The 16,274-nt window shown below is 49.9% G+C and overlaps 2 protein-coding genes across 2 annotated transcripts; one reads left to right on the top strand and one right to left on the bottom strand.

The window, feature by feature from the left end:
- Nucleotides 1-38: 38 nt before the first annotated feature.
- Nucleotides 39-14,825, bottom strand: TGME49_266280 (HEAT repeat-containing protein). The gene is made up of 21 exons (XM_002368676.2): nt 13,648-14,825; nt 12,623-12,830; nt 11,989-12,097; nt 11,498-11,586; nt 10,744-10,865; nt 10,125-10,219; nt 9,638-9,779; nt 8,965-9,124; nt 8,469-8,587; nt 7,710-7,847; nt 7,229-7,318; nt 6,377-6,464; nt 6,014-6,098; nt 5,591-5,675; nt 4,767-4,844; nt 4,437-4,487; nt 3,720-4,167; nt 3,165-3,234; nt 2,544-2,733; nt 1,826-1,884; nt 39-1,473 (listed from the first exon to the last, which is right to left on the bottom strand). Exons 1-21 carry the CDS (start codon nt 13,750-13,752, stop codon nt 1,260-1,262), a joined length of 2,745 nt encoding a protein of 914 aa, XP_002368717.1. The 5' UTR covers nt 13,753-14,825; the 3' UTR covers nt 39-1,259.
- TGME49_266290 (hypothetical protein) lies at nt 14,113-15,401 on the top strand. The gene has a single exon (XM_002368677.2). It carries the CDS (start codon nt 14,257-14,259, stop codon nt 14,725-14,727), a length of 471 nt encoding a protein of 156 aa, XP_002368718.1. The 5' UTR covers nt 14,113-14,256; the 3' UTR covers nt 14,728-15,401.
- Nucleotides 15,402-16,274: the final 873 nt, after the last annotated feature.

The raw sequence follows: 16,274 nt of genomic DNA, 5'->3' as shown, positions 1-16,274 counted from the left end.
TGTTTCTCCACTCTCTCTTTTCTTCTCCAGGCTGCATGCACCTCGACACAGATTCGACTCTCCCTTTCTTCTTGACTAGTGTCTCCGCATGCTTCTTTCTCCTTTCTCCTGCCTGTGCTCGCCTCCACTGTATTTTTCTCGACTCTTCTCTCCTCTTTCTTCTCATCTTTGCTCGTCATGCGTCTCTCTCGAATTGCCGCCTCTTGATTCTTCTCCCCTTCTCTTCCAGCTTCTCGAGTCTCCTCCCCAGGTCTTTCTCAGCATCACTTCTCTCTCGTCTTCTCGCTTCTTTCTTCGTCGTCATGATGTTCTCCCCCTCTCTCTCTTCTTCCTTGTCTGTTCCTATCCTCGGCTCTCGCCTTCTTTCCCTTCATTCTCCCTACGAGTAGAAAAAAGACAAAGGACTAGAGTCCCCGCTGCGAAGCAGAGGGTCTCCGACATCCCTCGCCGCGTGTGTGTGGACGTCGTCGACTGAAACCTGCAGTCTTCAATTTCCTTTTTCCGTCAGAAAAGTCAAAATACTTTCCCCTTTCTCGGCGCTCCCAGCCTTTTTTTCAAGAGCGACGCCCACCGCAGACCAGTCCTTGCGGACGTATCTCGAGTTGCTTTTTTGTCTTCTCGCAAACGCTTGTACGCCGCCGCTCAGCGGTCTCGCTCTTCACGAAAGAAGCAACCTGTCGAGACGAAGACACATGACTTTTCGCCTCCACATCGTTGATCTCCCTGTAGACAGAATTGCTTTTACGTGGATGTGGTAGAAAAGCTCTTCTTCAAAAAGTTGCTGAGAGTTTCTTCCAAAAACACACAGAGTTGAAAAAAGGGATGTCTAAGAAGCGAGCGCAGAGTTGCGTGATTGTTGAAAACCTCTTGAGAGCAGCAGGACTCGAAAAATGAAAAGAAAAGCAGAGAGAGACGAACGATTTAGAAGAGTGGACACAGGCACTCCAGAGAGAGGTCGGAAAGCAGACGCTAAAACAACAATTCGTAAATATTGAAACAACAAGGATACATCCACTCTTCTCTCCTGTCTTCCTATTTCATCTTCGCTCGAATCTTTTTCCCTCCCTCTCCAGTATCTAGTCCTTCTTCTCTCTCTTTCAGTTTCCTTTTCTTTTCCCTCTCTCTACCACGCGTTTGTGTGCTTGTTCAACCCCCTCCCTCCCTCTGATTCTGTTCTTCTTCTCCGTCTCCGCTCTCCTTTCTGCTGCGCCTTCTCTGTCGCCTTTTGTCATTTTCTTCGCTTTGCCTCCGTTTTCTCTTCACACCAAATTGTGGCTCGTCCGGAATTCTGCATGTCTGTCGAGAGCTCTGCGAAGAACGGCAGCGAATTCTCTCTGCCTCGAAGACTTGATTTCAGAGGGTTTCCCAGTCGCAGAGAAGTCCGACTTCGGTGCCGCCGCCTTTACCGCCAGACTCAACTCGGGTGCCTCAGGAGGCGCGAGCGTCAGCTGCAGTTCACACAAATACAAGGTCCTGAGCGCGCACACAGAGAGGAGACGAGACGGCGAACTGAGAAGAATGGAGCGAACAAGCGGGAGGAAAGAGCAGAAACACGAAGGAAACGAAGAGAGAGAGACGGCCGGGGAAACTGAACCTGAGAAGATTTTTGTCAAGAAGCAAATGGAAAGAGGCTTGGAGGCTGTGCTCTTCCCTCGAGAGGAGAAGCGCGCGCGGCGGTGCGGAGCTGCCGACACCCCCCAGAGGCATTGACCTTTGCAGTGCACAGAGACGTTATTTGCGTTTGCAGACGCAGGAAAACGCGCGAAAGTGGACAAAGACAAGCGAGTGGAGTGGTTTCTTAGAGTTCCAAGTCTTTCTGCCTTACTCGTCTTCGTCTTCGCCGTAAAAAAACATCTTTAATACGTCCCCGAGAACACCGGAAGCCTGCCAAAGACGCAGACAAAAACAACCTCAAACGCATTGAAAGAAACACAGAAAACGCAACGGGCGACGGCGAAGTCCCAGCCTCGCTCCATGTCTACTACATCCCTCCACCTGCGCAACTTGGAAAGCTTGTCTCTCGCTTTCTAGAGAAAATCGGCAGCATGACACACAACTATTTGCTCTCCAGTTCTCTTGAAAGAAACGAAATCTCAGCTCCGCAAAAAACTTGCGCTTTTCATTTCTTGATCCGCCGCTACTTTCCGACCGCTCTGGTGGCTTTCCCTCGAGGCATGCGCAGCGTCACCACATTTCCTCCAACACATGCACACAAATGTACATTTATATATATATATATATATGTATATATAATTACATATATCAAACATATGTATACACAAAAGTAAGTATACATACATATATATGTATATGCTTGCAGGTGTACAAAAATATACGTAATTTCATGTAAACATATATATATATATATATATATAAGCAGGGATATACGCATGCATTTACATGCACAAATACATATTTATACAGATGTATATTGATGTAGGAATGCACATGGATGAATCATCGTAGTTTGTGTGGTTGTCGGCCGAGTTCAAGCACAAGACGAAAAATTTGAATGTTTGATCTTTTTAATTTTTCGTTCTGACCATGGTGAAGATCCTGCTTTGCGCCGCAGCGACTTCAAAGGCGTCGCCGAGAGCCTGAACGTCGTCGGCCGCGGAGAGGAAAGGAGAAAACTGGGGAACAGCATGTACTTCGTTCAGCGTCTGCGCGTCTTCCGCCTCCTCCCAGAGACGCTGGAACGTTGCGGAGTCGAGGGTCACCGAGGAGGCGAGACTGAAACACAGAACGAACCGTTTTGAGAAAACAAGATGAAGAAAATGAGAAAAGATGAATGCAGGGAACCGACAAGGGGAGAATGGCGAGAAACTGTTATCTGCAAGGAACGGAAGCGCGGAGAGGAGAAGAGAAGACCGGAGAAACACAAAAATAAAAGAGAGCAGAGACGAAACGCGAAGACTAGCGAAAAAAAAGAGCGACGAGCAGAACAGAAGTCGAGAGAAGACGAGAGCGAGGCCAAGAGAGAAGAGAGAGAAGAAGAGATACAGATGGAAACAGAGAAGAAATAGGTTGATTTGAGCGTACTCCCTGCACGTCACGGTTCAAGTATCTCTTGGGGATTTCTCGCTGTTCTTTGTTTCACTGGGTAAGACCAAGTCAGTGCCGAAACGTCTTTGCCCTCCCGCTGTCGTCCACTTCTCCCTCACCGCAGACGGTCGGACGCGGGGGCTTCGCGGCTGGCGCCGGAAGAAACTCGAGCGCCGTTGTCACGAGAGTCTGGAAAAGAGAAGGAAACCGAAGCACCTGGAAAGGACGAAGAAAGTGAGAAACTCTTTTCCACACCGGTAGCACCGAGGGGGGAACGAGCGAGGGAAGGACAGGCGAATAAATGGTCCACACAAAAAGATGGAAAGGAAACAGAGAAAGCGAGCAAATGCCGAGCGTGAGAGCGACAACAAATGACGTGGAGCGCCATGGAATTCATAGAGAAGGAAACCGCAAATACGCAGGAAGCAGACACAAGCAGAGAAGAGGAAGAGAACCACAGAGACAGCGAGGCGCGCGCTCAACAGGAGGAGACGGAGAAGAGACCTAGCGGAGAGAGAAAGAGAGAGAACCACAGAGGAAGAGGAAGAAACAGAAGTGAGAGAAAAGGAGGAAAGGGAGGTCGCAAGAAAGACATGCATGCACGCATTTCCGTTGCACTTCATCCTCCTTCTGCCATTTGATTTGACCTTTCTTGACCCAAACGTTTTCCTTACCTTCTCGCTGTCTGTCCAAAAGATCAGCTGCGGTATCTGCCTCCAGCGCAAGCAGCAGGTCTCCCAGTTGATTCGACCTGCCTCTCTGTTCTCCCTGCGATTCTTCGCTGAGATGTCTCCTCTCGTCACTCTCTCTGAACGATTCATGCCTCACTTCGAGCGCGTCTAAGTCGTTCTCTCCCCTCTCTCTCGCTCGCTCTCTCGCTCGCTCTCTCTGTTGATCTCTCTCTTGTTCTCTCTCAGTGCCTCTGCCTTCGCGACCGTCCAGAAAGAGAGCGGGGGCGAGAGCGCCGCGTTTCGCAGCAGACGCGTTGGCGGGGAGAGCCAGTTTTCCTCGAAACGGAATCGGCGAGACGCAGAGGAACGCGGAGCTCGGAAGTCGGTAGACAACGGCGAGAGAGTTGAACTCTTCCAGGAGACGCTCAGAGAGCTCTCGATCTGCGGAGGACTGAAAGAGAGGAGAAGGAAGAAACAACAAAGTGAAGGAAGAAGGAACGAGACTTCAGTGCGAGCCCACTAAAGCAGCCGGAGCACTGCCTCTAGACGAGAAAAAAGAAGAGAAAGAGACAGGGAGAAAATAAAAACGAGGGAGCAGATCGGGGAGCGAACAGCACGAGAAAGAGGAACAGAAAGAGAAAGAGGGAGATGGAGATGGAGAAAGGTCGATGGTCTCAAGAGAATCTAGAGCGAAGAAGAATCACAGAGAAATCTTCGCACCTCGAGTTCTTCAGCCGGTGGCAAGGGCGTTGAAAGAATGCGTCGAGCGTCCTGCATCAGCAGACAGGACGACGGAAGAAACCGAGGCCTTGAGAGGTGGAAAAACACAATTCTAAAAACGTCGACATTGTCCTGACTGTCGTGGTTGATCAAATCGCATGCAGGTCAGCCACTGAACCACAGTCACAAAGCGAAAGAGGTCTTAAGCAGCGAACAAAGAAGAAACAATGCACGATGGTCTCCGTACGAATAATCATTCAGAACTGTATTTCTCAAGGTGGACAAGCAGAGAAAAAGAAGAGAAACAGGAGAAGACGCAAAACGCCTTGCCTGCAAACTTGTTTTCAGAAAACGGTAGTAGAATAGGGCCTTGTCGTGGATGTCCGGATTCGACGTATCATTGACTGCCTGAAAAAAAGAAACATCAAAAAAAAAAGACAAGTTCCGAGGAAAAAAGAAACCTTCGCAAAACCGATATCCCCAAATATCCGAAACGCGAACAAAGCGTCACACCACAGTCTACCCCATAGATGCATGTATAAGTCCACGTAAATACATAGCTATAGAGATACAGATATATACTTATGGACAGCTAGACAGACAAATATAGATAGAAACACATACAAAAATATAATAAATGGAGAGATAAATAGATGGATGTAGATATTGATCGATTAAATAGATAGATGCTCGTGCATGCATGCATATTTATATATATATATATATAGTATGTGGATAGACGTAGATGTAGGTATATTTCCATATTTACAGAGAGGGGTCACGGGCAGAGAGACGCACAGAACTACCTTGGCGGTCCTGAACGTCTTTCTCTAGGGAGAGTAGCAGACGCACGCATGCAGAGAAGAGTTTCGCATGCACTGGATTTCAAAGCGGCTTTCAGCCAATCAAGCAGCATGCGAGCGTTGCCCTTTTCAAAGTGCACAAAGAGCGAGGATGAAGAAACGAAGGATGGAAAGAGAGAACATGAGGATACAACGATAAAACGAACGAGGAAAAGCAGAAGAGGAACGCGAGTGAGTGAGAAGAAGGAAGAGAAGAAGAGAAAGAAAAAGAAGAGAAACTGGGGCACAGAATACACGAAGAGAACGGAAGAAACAAAGGGAGAGGAAGAAATGGGGAGAAAACGCATTTACCTTCTCCAGGAGTTTGCCCAGGATCGGCTGCATTTCCCCGGGATAGTTGAAGAAGGTCTTCGTCGCAGCCGTGAGAAGTTCCATTCTGGAGGAAGAAAAAGGACAACCGACAGAGAGAGAGAGAGACGGAAGGAGAAAAGTGGAAGAAAAGGAAATAAAAGGCAGGAAAGTGAAGAGCAACTGGTGATCTGCGTTTTGATGAGAAACGCGGACAGACACACAAGAAGGCGAACCAACAAAGGGCAGAACGAAGACAAGAGCGGACAGCAAGGAAACCGAGGAAGAAGAGAGAAAGAGGAAAAGAGGTGAAAGAAAGAGAAGTGAGAAGAGAGATAAAAGAGACGAGAACAACGAGGGAAAAGACGAGAAAAGGACGCAAAGAGAAGGAAAAGCGAAACCGCGATGTTTCTTCTTGTCTCTAACCTGACGACTGGTGGTTCCTCGTCAAAGCGATCGACAATCTCTTCCAAAATGTAAGGAGCGTCGTCAATGTTTTTCGAAAATTCTCCTGAAAAACAGAGGCGCGAAACTCTGAGAGATCGACTGTCGAGAGGAGAAAACAACAAAGACTTTCACCCAACCTTTTCGTGTGAACGGAACGCCCCTCCTCCGCGAGAAGAGGAGAGAGGAGAACAAAGGGCAGAAGAGAGGCGAGAGATGAAAGAGAGCAAAGGACGACAAGAGAGAAACGAAATGATGGAAGAAAGTGAGAGCAGACAGAACCGGGAGGTACAGAGTGGGGACAAAGACGGAGGAGAAAAGAAAAAAAGAAACAATGAAACCTACCGAGCATCCAAACGACTGCGGCGACGCCCTCGCCGTCCGACAGCCGCAACGCATAGATTCGGATAGCTTCGACAAGACGAGAAATCATCTGAAAAAAGATTCAGAAAAAGGAAGCAATCTCCATCCGCTCCACACATACATCCACGATCACACCGCACTAGGTGGGTATCCCACTCAGCACATAAAAGGTGTATATGGATACTTACATTTAATTACAAATATATATATATATATATATATATATAAATAGAAATATATATATATATAAATAGAAATATATATATATATATATAAATATATATATATATATATATATATATATATATATAAATAGAAATATATGTATATATATATATATAAATAGAAATATATATGTATATATATATATATGCATACGTACTCATATGAACACATACAAATGTGTAAGTACGCGTTTCACGTCTGTACATGTATGATGTGTATAGACGCGTACTTCTGTAAAGAAACCATTATCAAATCCATCACCGTTCATATAGAGAGACCTAACTATTCCAGATAGAGACATAATGACGCGTTACATATATATATATATGCGTATATGTATGTATGTATGTATGTATGTATGCATGTATGTAAAAGAGACGTACATGCATATATTCATGTGTATATGTCGGCACAAGCATAAGTGCGTAATTACCACCAGTGCATGCATGTATACGCGTGAGCATAGATGTATAGACCGAGCACTGCACATAAAAAAATACGGGAGAAAAGAGGTTCCTATTTTTTCAAGAGGAGAATCCGACAGGTAGCAGGTCTACATCAGCCCAGTGTAAACACAATTTTTGTTTTTTCGTGAAGTTGGTATTGTACTTTCGTGTATTTTCGGAGAATATCGCGAAGAATGACGAAGGCGGCGGAGGCGAGGAAGTCTGCGAGTTCCATCTCCACGAAAGACAGAAGCTGCAGAGCGGCGACGCGAAGAAGGAAACTCCGATGAAGAGGCATGGAGAAAGAGCGAAAAGGAGCAAGAAGAGGAAGGACAGTGAAACTCAGGCAGAGGGGGAGCCGCGCGCAGAAGGACGCGCAAGAAGGAACGTAAAAACGCAAACAGGATATTGACGCGAAGGCTCTCACAGAAGTGCAAGAAAGACCAGTGGAGGCGACAGAGAAAAGCCAGGAGACGGAAAGGCAGCAAAAGGAGAGGAAAGACACAGAAGGAAGGACGCCAAAAGAAAGAGAGCAGACAGAAGCGAGAAGTGAGAGGGAGAAGAGAGAAGACCCAGAAAGACCGAAAGAAGGCGAGACGCGATAGAAACGAGAAGACGAGTTCCACGGTTTCCTTCAGCCTCACCAAAGTGACAACGTCGTCTGCTGCAGAGGGGATTCTGCAAGCAATTACCCCAAGAGCAGCAAGGCTCTGCCGGGCGATGTCTGCGTCTGCATCGCAAACGTACTCGCGTATCTCTGCGATCATGTCCACGCAGTTGTTCTGAAAAAAAGACAAAGACGCCATCTCCACGACCTAGAAAAAAAAGACCCTCGAAGGAAAACGTGGGCTGCAGGAAACACACACACCTCCTGTCAATCTCCCCAAACTCCTCTACACAAAGAACTGCACATACACACACGTATACACATATATACAATCATCTATATAGATATATATATATACATATAATTACATATATATATATATATATAAAGGGAGAGAGTACAAAGGTGTAACAGTTTCCACATACAGGATACTAAACGACAATATACAGGGAGGGACACAGAGGACAAACAGGCATATCTACCCAGTGCAGGTCCATAGACATATACATACATATATGTATATATATATATACATATATATATATATATAATATACATAATATGCATACACATACATATGCATATACATAATATATATATATATATATATATATATCTGTCATGTTCAGCTTCATGCGCGTCCACGACTAGGTACATGCAACTACGTCATCAAACGTGAATGTATATGACTAATATATATATATATATATATATATATATATATATGTATGGCTATGCATATGTGTATGTGTATAAATGTATAGTAGGCGGGGAGATCTGTTTTTCTGCGTTTTACTTCGGTGGCAATAGCAGCGAGCGTTTGCAGCTTCGTAGCTTTTAAATAGGACGGATCGGTGTATCGGCAAAAGAGCTGGCGGCTTTCGCCTGCAAAGATCTCGACGGCGTCCTCGCCCCCTGCGCAGCGACAGGTGGAAATGGAAGACACGAGGATTGTTCCACGAGCGAGCGAAGAGTCTCGTCGCATCTGTCGACTGCCCGCGTCAAAAGGTCGGGGAAAGTCGAAAACTGGAAGAACGTCGTTTCTCCCGGCCTCGCGCCGCATCCAAGAAGGTCGCGGAACTCCGCTTCGGTCGGTTCGTTTCTGTGTTTTTCATGGCCGACTCTCTCTCTCTCTCGAAGTCCTCAGACGCAGCAAAGGAACTTAAGAAAATGCAAAAAAGGAGGCTCGACGGGAGAGGTCGAGCAGGCGCCATGCCGAGAAGCGTCGATTTCTAAACGGAGGGTGAAAAGGAAGAGTCGTCGCTCCTCCAACGTTTTTTCTTTGCGTTCACCTGTTTGAACGATGAGGAGAATGTGACGGAGAATCGTGTGGGCGATCTCAGGGTACCCTGTCGTCGCGAGAGTCAAGAGCGGAGGCTTCAGGCGGCAGTAAACTTGCTTCCTCAGTTCGGCGTTCCCCCGAGTGAGTTCGAGGAAACAGTTGGCACACCCCTGAAGCAAGGGAAGACGCGAAACCAGATTTGCGAGAGAATGCTGCAGGCGCGGAAGCCGCAGCGGACGCGGTCGCACGCAGGGAATCCGAAACTGCGGAGAAGACGAGAGTCCACGCGAAGAGACAGCAAATGCACCCTATTGTCTCGGGAGACACACACAATTTAAGAGAAGCACCCAGAGAGGAGATCGCGAGGCGAGAGAGAAAGAGAAAGAGAGAAAGAGAAAGAGAGAGAAAGAGAAGAAGAGAAAGAGAGACTCTGCGAGGTCAAGACACGCAGCAAAGTGGAGAAAGTTTGAGGAGGCGCACAGCAGTGGCGTCGAGAGTGAGATGCCGGCATTCGTATCTTTTTTCTCTGCAGTCGCTGCCTTCTCTGTCGCTGTCTGCGCAGCTTCGACTGCCTGTCCGTCCTGTGAGGTTCGTGGACGTCGCCAGAAAACAGCCATCAACACTGGAAAAACGTTCCCCACCCGACGCGCCGGATTTGTCGCTTCGCGTTCTGCGTCGCTTACGAGCACGACGGCTGCCGAGGAGCTCTTCAATTTGTCGTCCAAAATGTTCATCACGTCGAAAGCTTCTTCCTCGGTCTCCGGCTGGTAGGAGGCAACCAAATTCAAAATGACGCAGACCCCCCACTCGGAGAAGCGCTTGATTCTGCGAGAAAGGCACAGTTGCATGCAGAAGGGGAAGAAGCCGCCTCCTCAGACGCCGCGATCGGAGACAGTCTCACTGCACTCAATGCGGTGGTCGCGACAAGCGCGGAAGAACTTGGAGGCGCGATAAAAACAAGACCTCAAAATCCTAGCGTGTACTCTCTCGAACCGCACACGCAAAAGAAGTTCCCTTCTCAGGCCGCCAACACTACGTCTGTGCAGCCAACTGTGCGAGTTCCTTGATCCTTTCCCTCGCGTTCTGTGAATGGAATTGACAGCTTTCGAGTTCTCTGGAGCGAGACGGCGACTCTGCGGAGACAAGAAGCGAAATCGTCCTTCCTCGCACCTGTTCAGGAAGTGAGTCGCAATCTTCTTCGTCACCTGCAGACCGCCGGTCTCGGCCTCTAATTCGTTCAGCGCGCAGATCGCGTTGATTGTCACCTGAGAGGAAAACGCGCCGAGGAAGGCAGACATGAGGCAAGGGAGGAGAAGCGAGAAGAAAGGCGACGAAGAAGAGAAGGAAGAAGAACTCTGGACGAGGGAGAAGAAAGACGAACAAGCAGAGAACAGAAGGCCCCACAAGTTAGGGACATCGGAAGGCGTTTCTTTCCGAAACCGTAAGCCGAAACGCAAATTTTCTCAGCCATCCTGTTTACATCCTCGACGTCGCCAGTCTGCATCTGTGTACGGAGGGTGACGGCGAAACATGTCTTCTTCGCTGTCTCGGTTTGTCTGCTTGAGCTCTGCAGTCACACTGAAGTTCGCCACACACCAACATGACTTCACTGAGCGCCGACAAGTTTGCCGGTCAAGACATTTGCCGGGAAGCTCGTGAGTCTGACTGGGCATGAGAGAGTGAAGAAGCGAACGAACTCGCGGCGAACGCTGCGATTGTCTGCGGAGTTTCTCACGTCTGCAACACAGGTGCAGAGACTCCTGTTCTGAAGCGTCTGCTGAACTCTTACTTGCGGGTCGTCGTCAAAGAGCGCCTCGTGGAGACGCTGACGAATTTCGTCGATGCGTTGCAGCGACGATTCCTCGTCCGTCGCCATCAACTCCTGGAGCAACTTGCAGACTTTCAACATGCCTGAAAAAAAAAACTCGAGAGAAGCCCAGAGGAGTCAGCACACGCGACTCGCGAAGGCGCGCAGAAACGAGGTGGAATAGAAAAGGAGGGGGAGAAGAGACGGAGAACGAGAACGAAATTGGTCGAAGGGACGAGAAGAGAAGAGAGACAGGCGATATAAAAAACAGGAGAAAAAAGAGAGGGGATGCACACACCTCAGAAACAGAAAAAAATGGGAAGAGCTACAACGAGCGAAGCACACCAAGAAACAGACAAAGACTCGAGGGGCGATCGAGCGAAGAGGACACCGGGAGAAAAACGAGGCAGCAAAGGCACCAGAATCACGACACAAGTCCGACATCTGCGAAATAAAACACAGCAAAAGCAGATGGAAATGCGAGGGACAAACGCGCGTCTAAAACGTCGAAAAACAAACGCGTTTCTTCCTCTCTTTGAATACACCGCAAGGAGTTCTCACAATCGAATCCTTCTCTCTCTTCTCTCAGCTCATCTTGTGAATCCCCGTTCCTGTCTCCTTTCCTATATCTCTCTTCTCCTCTGTCTCCTTTCCTATCTCTCTCTTCTCCGTTCTCTCCTTTCCTATATCTCTCTTCTCCTCTGTGTCTTTCCCCTTCTCTTCTCTCGGAACTCACCCATGACTGCAGCTCGACGGACGTAAGGACTTGGATCTGAAGCGCCTTTGCGCGCGGCAGGTTCGATGTACTCGAGCATGCAGCTCAGCCTGAGAAGCGGGGATCACAGCAGCGATACGGCAGAGCGGAAGTGGCGCCTCCGCAGAGAGGAGAGGCCGCGTCGCTCCAGTCTCCCCTCCTTTTCCCTGAAAGATCATTCTCCAGCGAACTGCAGGCGACCGCCTGCCTCCTCGCCCTGTGTGCGGACGAGGGCGTCTGTACAGTGATGCATCCATGGAGTATGCAGACGTATGCAGACGCATGCAAACGTACACTGTTTATACACAAAGGACCCAAAAAACTGAAACGTTCCCGATTCCTCGAAACAATGAGCAGTAGGGAGTTGACAGAGCACTCCTTTCCGTTCGCCTCAGCTGCATCTTGAAAACCAGCTGCCCCACAAAACCGTGAACTCCAACAAAACGTCTGTGTCGACTGTTTTGCGTCCTCACCTCAGAGAGCAGAGACTGCGAAGTGCCAAGCCTCGAAGTCGCGGGTCCTCATCGTTGCAGTCCTTCTGGAATGTATTGATGGCCAAGAGTGAGAGAGAAGGATTCGTATCTGCATGCGGAGACGAAAAGCCCGCAAACCGAAACTTGAAAGGCCCGTCAAGCTCAGCAGGAAGCAAAAAAGGAAGGAGAGCGAGAACGCACGCTGGAGACGCGAAGCCGGAGCTGCAGAGGCCAGCGTCCACGAAAACCATGGAGAACCGCAACAGATCTGCCCTGCTCCACGCAGAGAAGGACGCCTTCTGCACACCGTTCCCGACAGTCGCCGCTCCCAGCCCCGTGTGTAATCCGACCTTTTCGCCGAACGCTTTTCACCACGGTTCCTTCTTTTTCTCGAGACACAAAAACTGTCAAAAGAGGTGCATGCAGCGAAAGCAACGCTGGAAAGGAAAGCACAAGGGCAGACATCTGCGAAACCAAGAGATGCACACGAAGAAGTCGCGATGCAGGAACGCCGCATCCACACCAGGAAGCAACGTGGAATCGGATCCAGAGCCTGGGCCTGGACAGATGCAGACAGGACAGGCACCTTGACGGATTTGTAATCTATTTTTTCGACTTGACCTCTTCCGCGCACCCGCGTAGTTTGTGAGGTACTGGTAAATCATTTTCTTCTGAACGAGGTCGGCTGTGGAGGCGAGCATGACAACATCTGCGAAGAGACGACTGACGTCGAGACCGACCGTCATGTAGGCAATCAACTTTTTCAGAGCGTCGCGCTGCTTCGTCACATCCCTCTCGGTCGGCAAGCTCCGCAAGACTTGCCGCAACTCATACAGCTCGCCCTGGGGACATCAGAGAGCACAGGGAAGAGGTGGAGCGCCATGTGGAGAGGGCGAAGGTCGGAAGAAAGACAGAGAGAGGACGAGCAGGGGGAGAAGCAAGAGGTGGACGGCCGGAGGACCGGAGAGAGAGAAGAGAGCACGCAGAGCTGGCCGAAGAGGCAGAGGAAAGCCGAGAACCGCGAAAAAAAAAACGGGGAGGATCACGGAGAGAACACCAGAGAAAAAAGAAAAAAAGTGGAGGAGACGAGCGACGGCGAGAAGAGCACGAAGCCAGCGGTGGAAACAGAGACGGCATCGACAAGGCCGTCGGAGGAGGAGAGTCTCGACCGAAACAGTCGGGAAGCAACGACGGGCCATGGTGCATGTAATATGTTCGACACAGAACTCTCAGCTTTCGCCTTTCTCAAGGCGGAGACAGTTCGCCTTCACCATGAGCACCGCTGCTTCCTCTCGGGTGTCTCTGCTCAAATCGCAGCCTTCTGCCCCCTTCCCTGTTGGCGCTCGCGAAGTGGAGCGACGCGTCCGCAACGGACCCCGAGAGGCGCAGAGATCCACAGCCTTCGCCGGGTGAAGATAAACGTGCATGCAGCGACTGAGAGACGTGGATCCAGGAAGCCAGAGCGATGCGCGGACAAGAGCCATAGACACACAGATGTCTGCAAGATTCGATGGACGTCGACAGAGATTCCGCGAGGAGAAAAGCGAAGAATCCGACAGGCGCGTGCATGTGCCTAGGGCATCAGATCTCGATCAGCAGAACGAGGGAGAGGGTCGAGACGCATGCATTCGAAACGCTTTGAAACTCGGAAAACCTTACTCGCTTCTGGTCAACGAAGAACTGCGGACCCGCAGGGGGCCGAGGAACAACGACATGGTGTGTTGGCGGCGGGGGAGGAGGAGCAGATGGGGACGCAGCTGCCATCTTTTGGAAATCGAAGGAGTCGACAGAGAGCAGAGAGCTGCAGAGAGGAGACTTCTCTTGGCGACGTGAGCGCCTTGTTGACACCGCTGCGTCCGGTGTATCTCGCGTCTTAGAAATCAAGAAAAACGCAGAAACTGCTTCTACAATATCCAGAGAAGCACACGGAGAGCAAGTTCGAAAGTGGACAGAAGGCACTGCGAGAGAGGACGAGAGAGAGGCAAGGAAGGGAGACAGGCAGCAGGAAACATGGAGAGAGAAAAAGTGGAAAGCCACTGCGGTGAGAGAGACAACGGGAACTCCAGAAGTTTTTTTTTCGCGAGGTGCAGACAGAGAGGAGAAGAAGACAACCGAGAGAAGCACAGAAAGAAGAGGAAGGAGAGGAGGGAGGCCTCTTTCAGAGGTCACGAGCGGCCTTCAGTTCTGACTTGAAAATACGACGGCGGCGGAAACAGTGAACGCAATCGAGAGAGTCGAACATTTTCCCTGTGAACCTGCCTTCCTCAAATGAAAAGACAAACGAGCGCCGTTTCTGCGTCTTTCGCTCCTCACAACGCCACGGCATCTCCCGGAACGCGGAGAAAAAACGTTCCGGGAAGTGCGACAGACCTGCGTGGACTCGGTGGTGGAAACACAGCGAGAAAAAACTGGCAGCTTCGGTCAACGAGGCGCGTAGTCAGCACAAAAGCACGGCTGCATGCGCTAAATACGACTAGACAAGACAGCGCGGACGGAGTTCGCACGTTGCTCCTCTGTCGAAGAGGAGTTGCGTCGCGGAAATGTGGAGAGAAAGGAGATCGGCGAAAAAGTGAAGAGGGCGACAGGAAAGAGCGCCGGGCACCGGACAGAAGGAACTCGAGAGCCTGCGAAAAAAGAGCTCAGCAGCGTCGGCGTGAAGGTCGAGGCAGCGGCAGAGAAAACCTAGGAACGACCGGAGTAAACCGGTGCCTTCATAATGAGGAACCGACCCGGAAGTGAAGGCTTTCGTGGAGACATACAGCCGGAGTCTCTGAGAGTGAGAGGTGCTGCAAAAACTCGGAGAAAATCGAGACCATTTAGCACCGTCCTTGGTTCTGTCCATGCATGCAGTGTGGTGGTCGACCCCGAGCAGCAGACCGCGAGACACACACAGACACCTAAGGCTTGCAGGGCGAGAAAAGATACTGAATGAGGTAAAAACCTTTCGCAGTCAGGTATAAACGTAGCCCAGTTCTAGAAATCCAGGAAAATCTTCTTTTCTGGAGTCTTCACCGCAGACACACAGCGCCCGCCAGCTGTCCGACAGACACCTCGTTTCCCTGGAAACTTGCGCAAGCGTCGCAGGCCTGAAGAGCGGATGGCGGGCAGCTTTTCGTCGGCAGAAAAGGCAAAGGAGGCACGTTTCTCCGAGTTCTTCACTCGTTTCTGTCTACCTAAACACGGTGGGATTGTGATCCACCTATGCAACCCAAGACAAGGCGGCGCATGCGCACAGGTCGAAACCAGGTGACCCGTTTCACAGCGTAGGTACTTCGTGGCAGACAAGTCGTCGAGATAGACCAAAACGCATTGTCCACCGAGTGCACACTCCTCCCTTCTTGCCGCTACGATGTCCGCAACGTGCTAGCCGCCATGTTGTCCATCTACTCTATATCGGGACGCCAAACCACCCCTGCGGCAGATCGAAGTGTGTTGGACGATAATATAGAGGACCTCAAGTGGCAAACGCGGTAGCACCTGGATCCCGTAAACAACAAGCTTCAAGAACTGACCAGGAGTGTGCGAGAGTCGATCTCACATACGACTAAGCGGTTCCATCTTCACTGGATGTTCTGCAGCGAAACAGCGTCTTGACGGCTACCGTGGAGCTGCAGAAGTTCGACTTCAAGTCTCGTGTCGAAGTGTGCGCGAAAGTAGCAGTGCGACGAAGTCGAAACAAAGTCGTGGCTAGCAAACAACTGTTGAACAAACCTTTCAACGCTGCCGACGAATGTCCCGGTAAACTACAGTTGTGCTGAAACCGGAATGTCAAGTAGGGAAACATCGCACAAGGATTCTCTCCAATTGACCATGTTGAAATCCGACACTTTCAGCTATCACAAGCGGTTCTTTATGGCGTCAATGTATATAGCGAAAAGTGTAGGGAGAATCCGGGAACGCGTCCTGCAGAGGCTTTTGCTGAAAAGGGAGGCCGTCGACAGCTCTCGAGGAACAGAACTCGCTGAGGCCCGTAGTGTGCTCGCCTCCCTGCTTGAAGGAAGAGGCTTTCGAAAGCAACAATTGGCGGTAAATCCTCACTGACGACCATTGCTACGTTTGTCGTCGAAGGGAATGAGCTTGCTAGGTGGCCTGAGGCGTCGGAGAAAAGTTCCAAAACGCCTCACCCGTGTTTGCGGTGTAAGTTGACACAGGTCTGCTCGTTTGTTCGTGGCTGTGACCCACTTTCTGTCTCTGGAAGTTGAGTCAGTTCGTTTTTCTTGACCGAACGCTTTGACGGTCTGGTGAAACGCCGGCCCTTACCATTAGAGGGTTCTGACTCCTGGTGC

Source organism: Toxoplasma gondii, chromosome IX, assembly GCF_000006565.2.
Source record: "Toxoplasma gondii ME49 chromosome IX, whole genome shotgun sequence".
NCBI classification, from domain to species: Eukaryota; Apicomplexa; class Conoidasida; order Eucoccidiorida; family Sarcocystidae; genus Toxoplasma; species Toxoplasma gondii.
Note: the sequence above shows the minus strand (reverse complement) of the source record. Positions and strands in the feature narration are given on the sequence as shown.

Coding starts and splice junctions, on each gene's coding strand:
- TGME49_266280 (XM_002368676.2), bottom strand. CDS start 13,752: ATGGCAGCTGCGTCCCCATCTGCTCCTCCTCCCCCGCCGCCAACACAC. Junction 9,780..10,124: donor GCGACTCACTTCCTGAACAG/GTGCGAGGAAGG, acceptor CCTTTCTCGCAG/AATCAAGCGCTTCTCCGAGT. Junction 2,734..3,164: donor CCCGCGTCCGACCGTCTGCG/GTGAGGGAGAAG, acceptor TCTGTGTTTCAG/TCTCGCCTCCTCGGTGACCC.
- TGME49_266290 (XM_002368677.2), top strand. CDS start 14,257: ATGAAAAGACAAACGAGCGCCGTTTCTGCGTCTTTCGCTCCTCACAAC.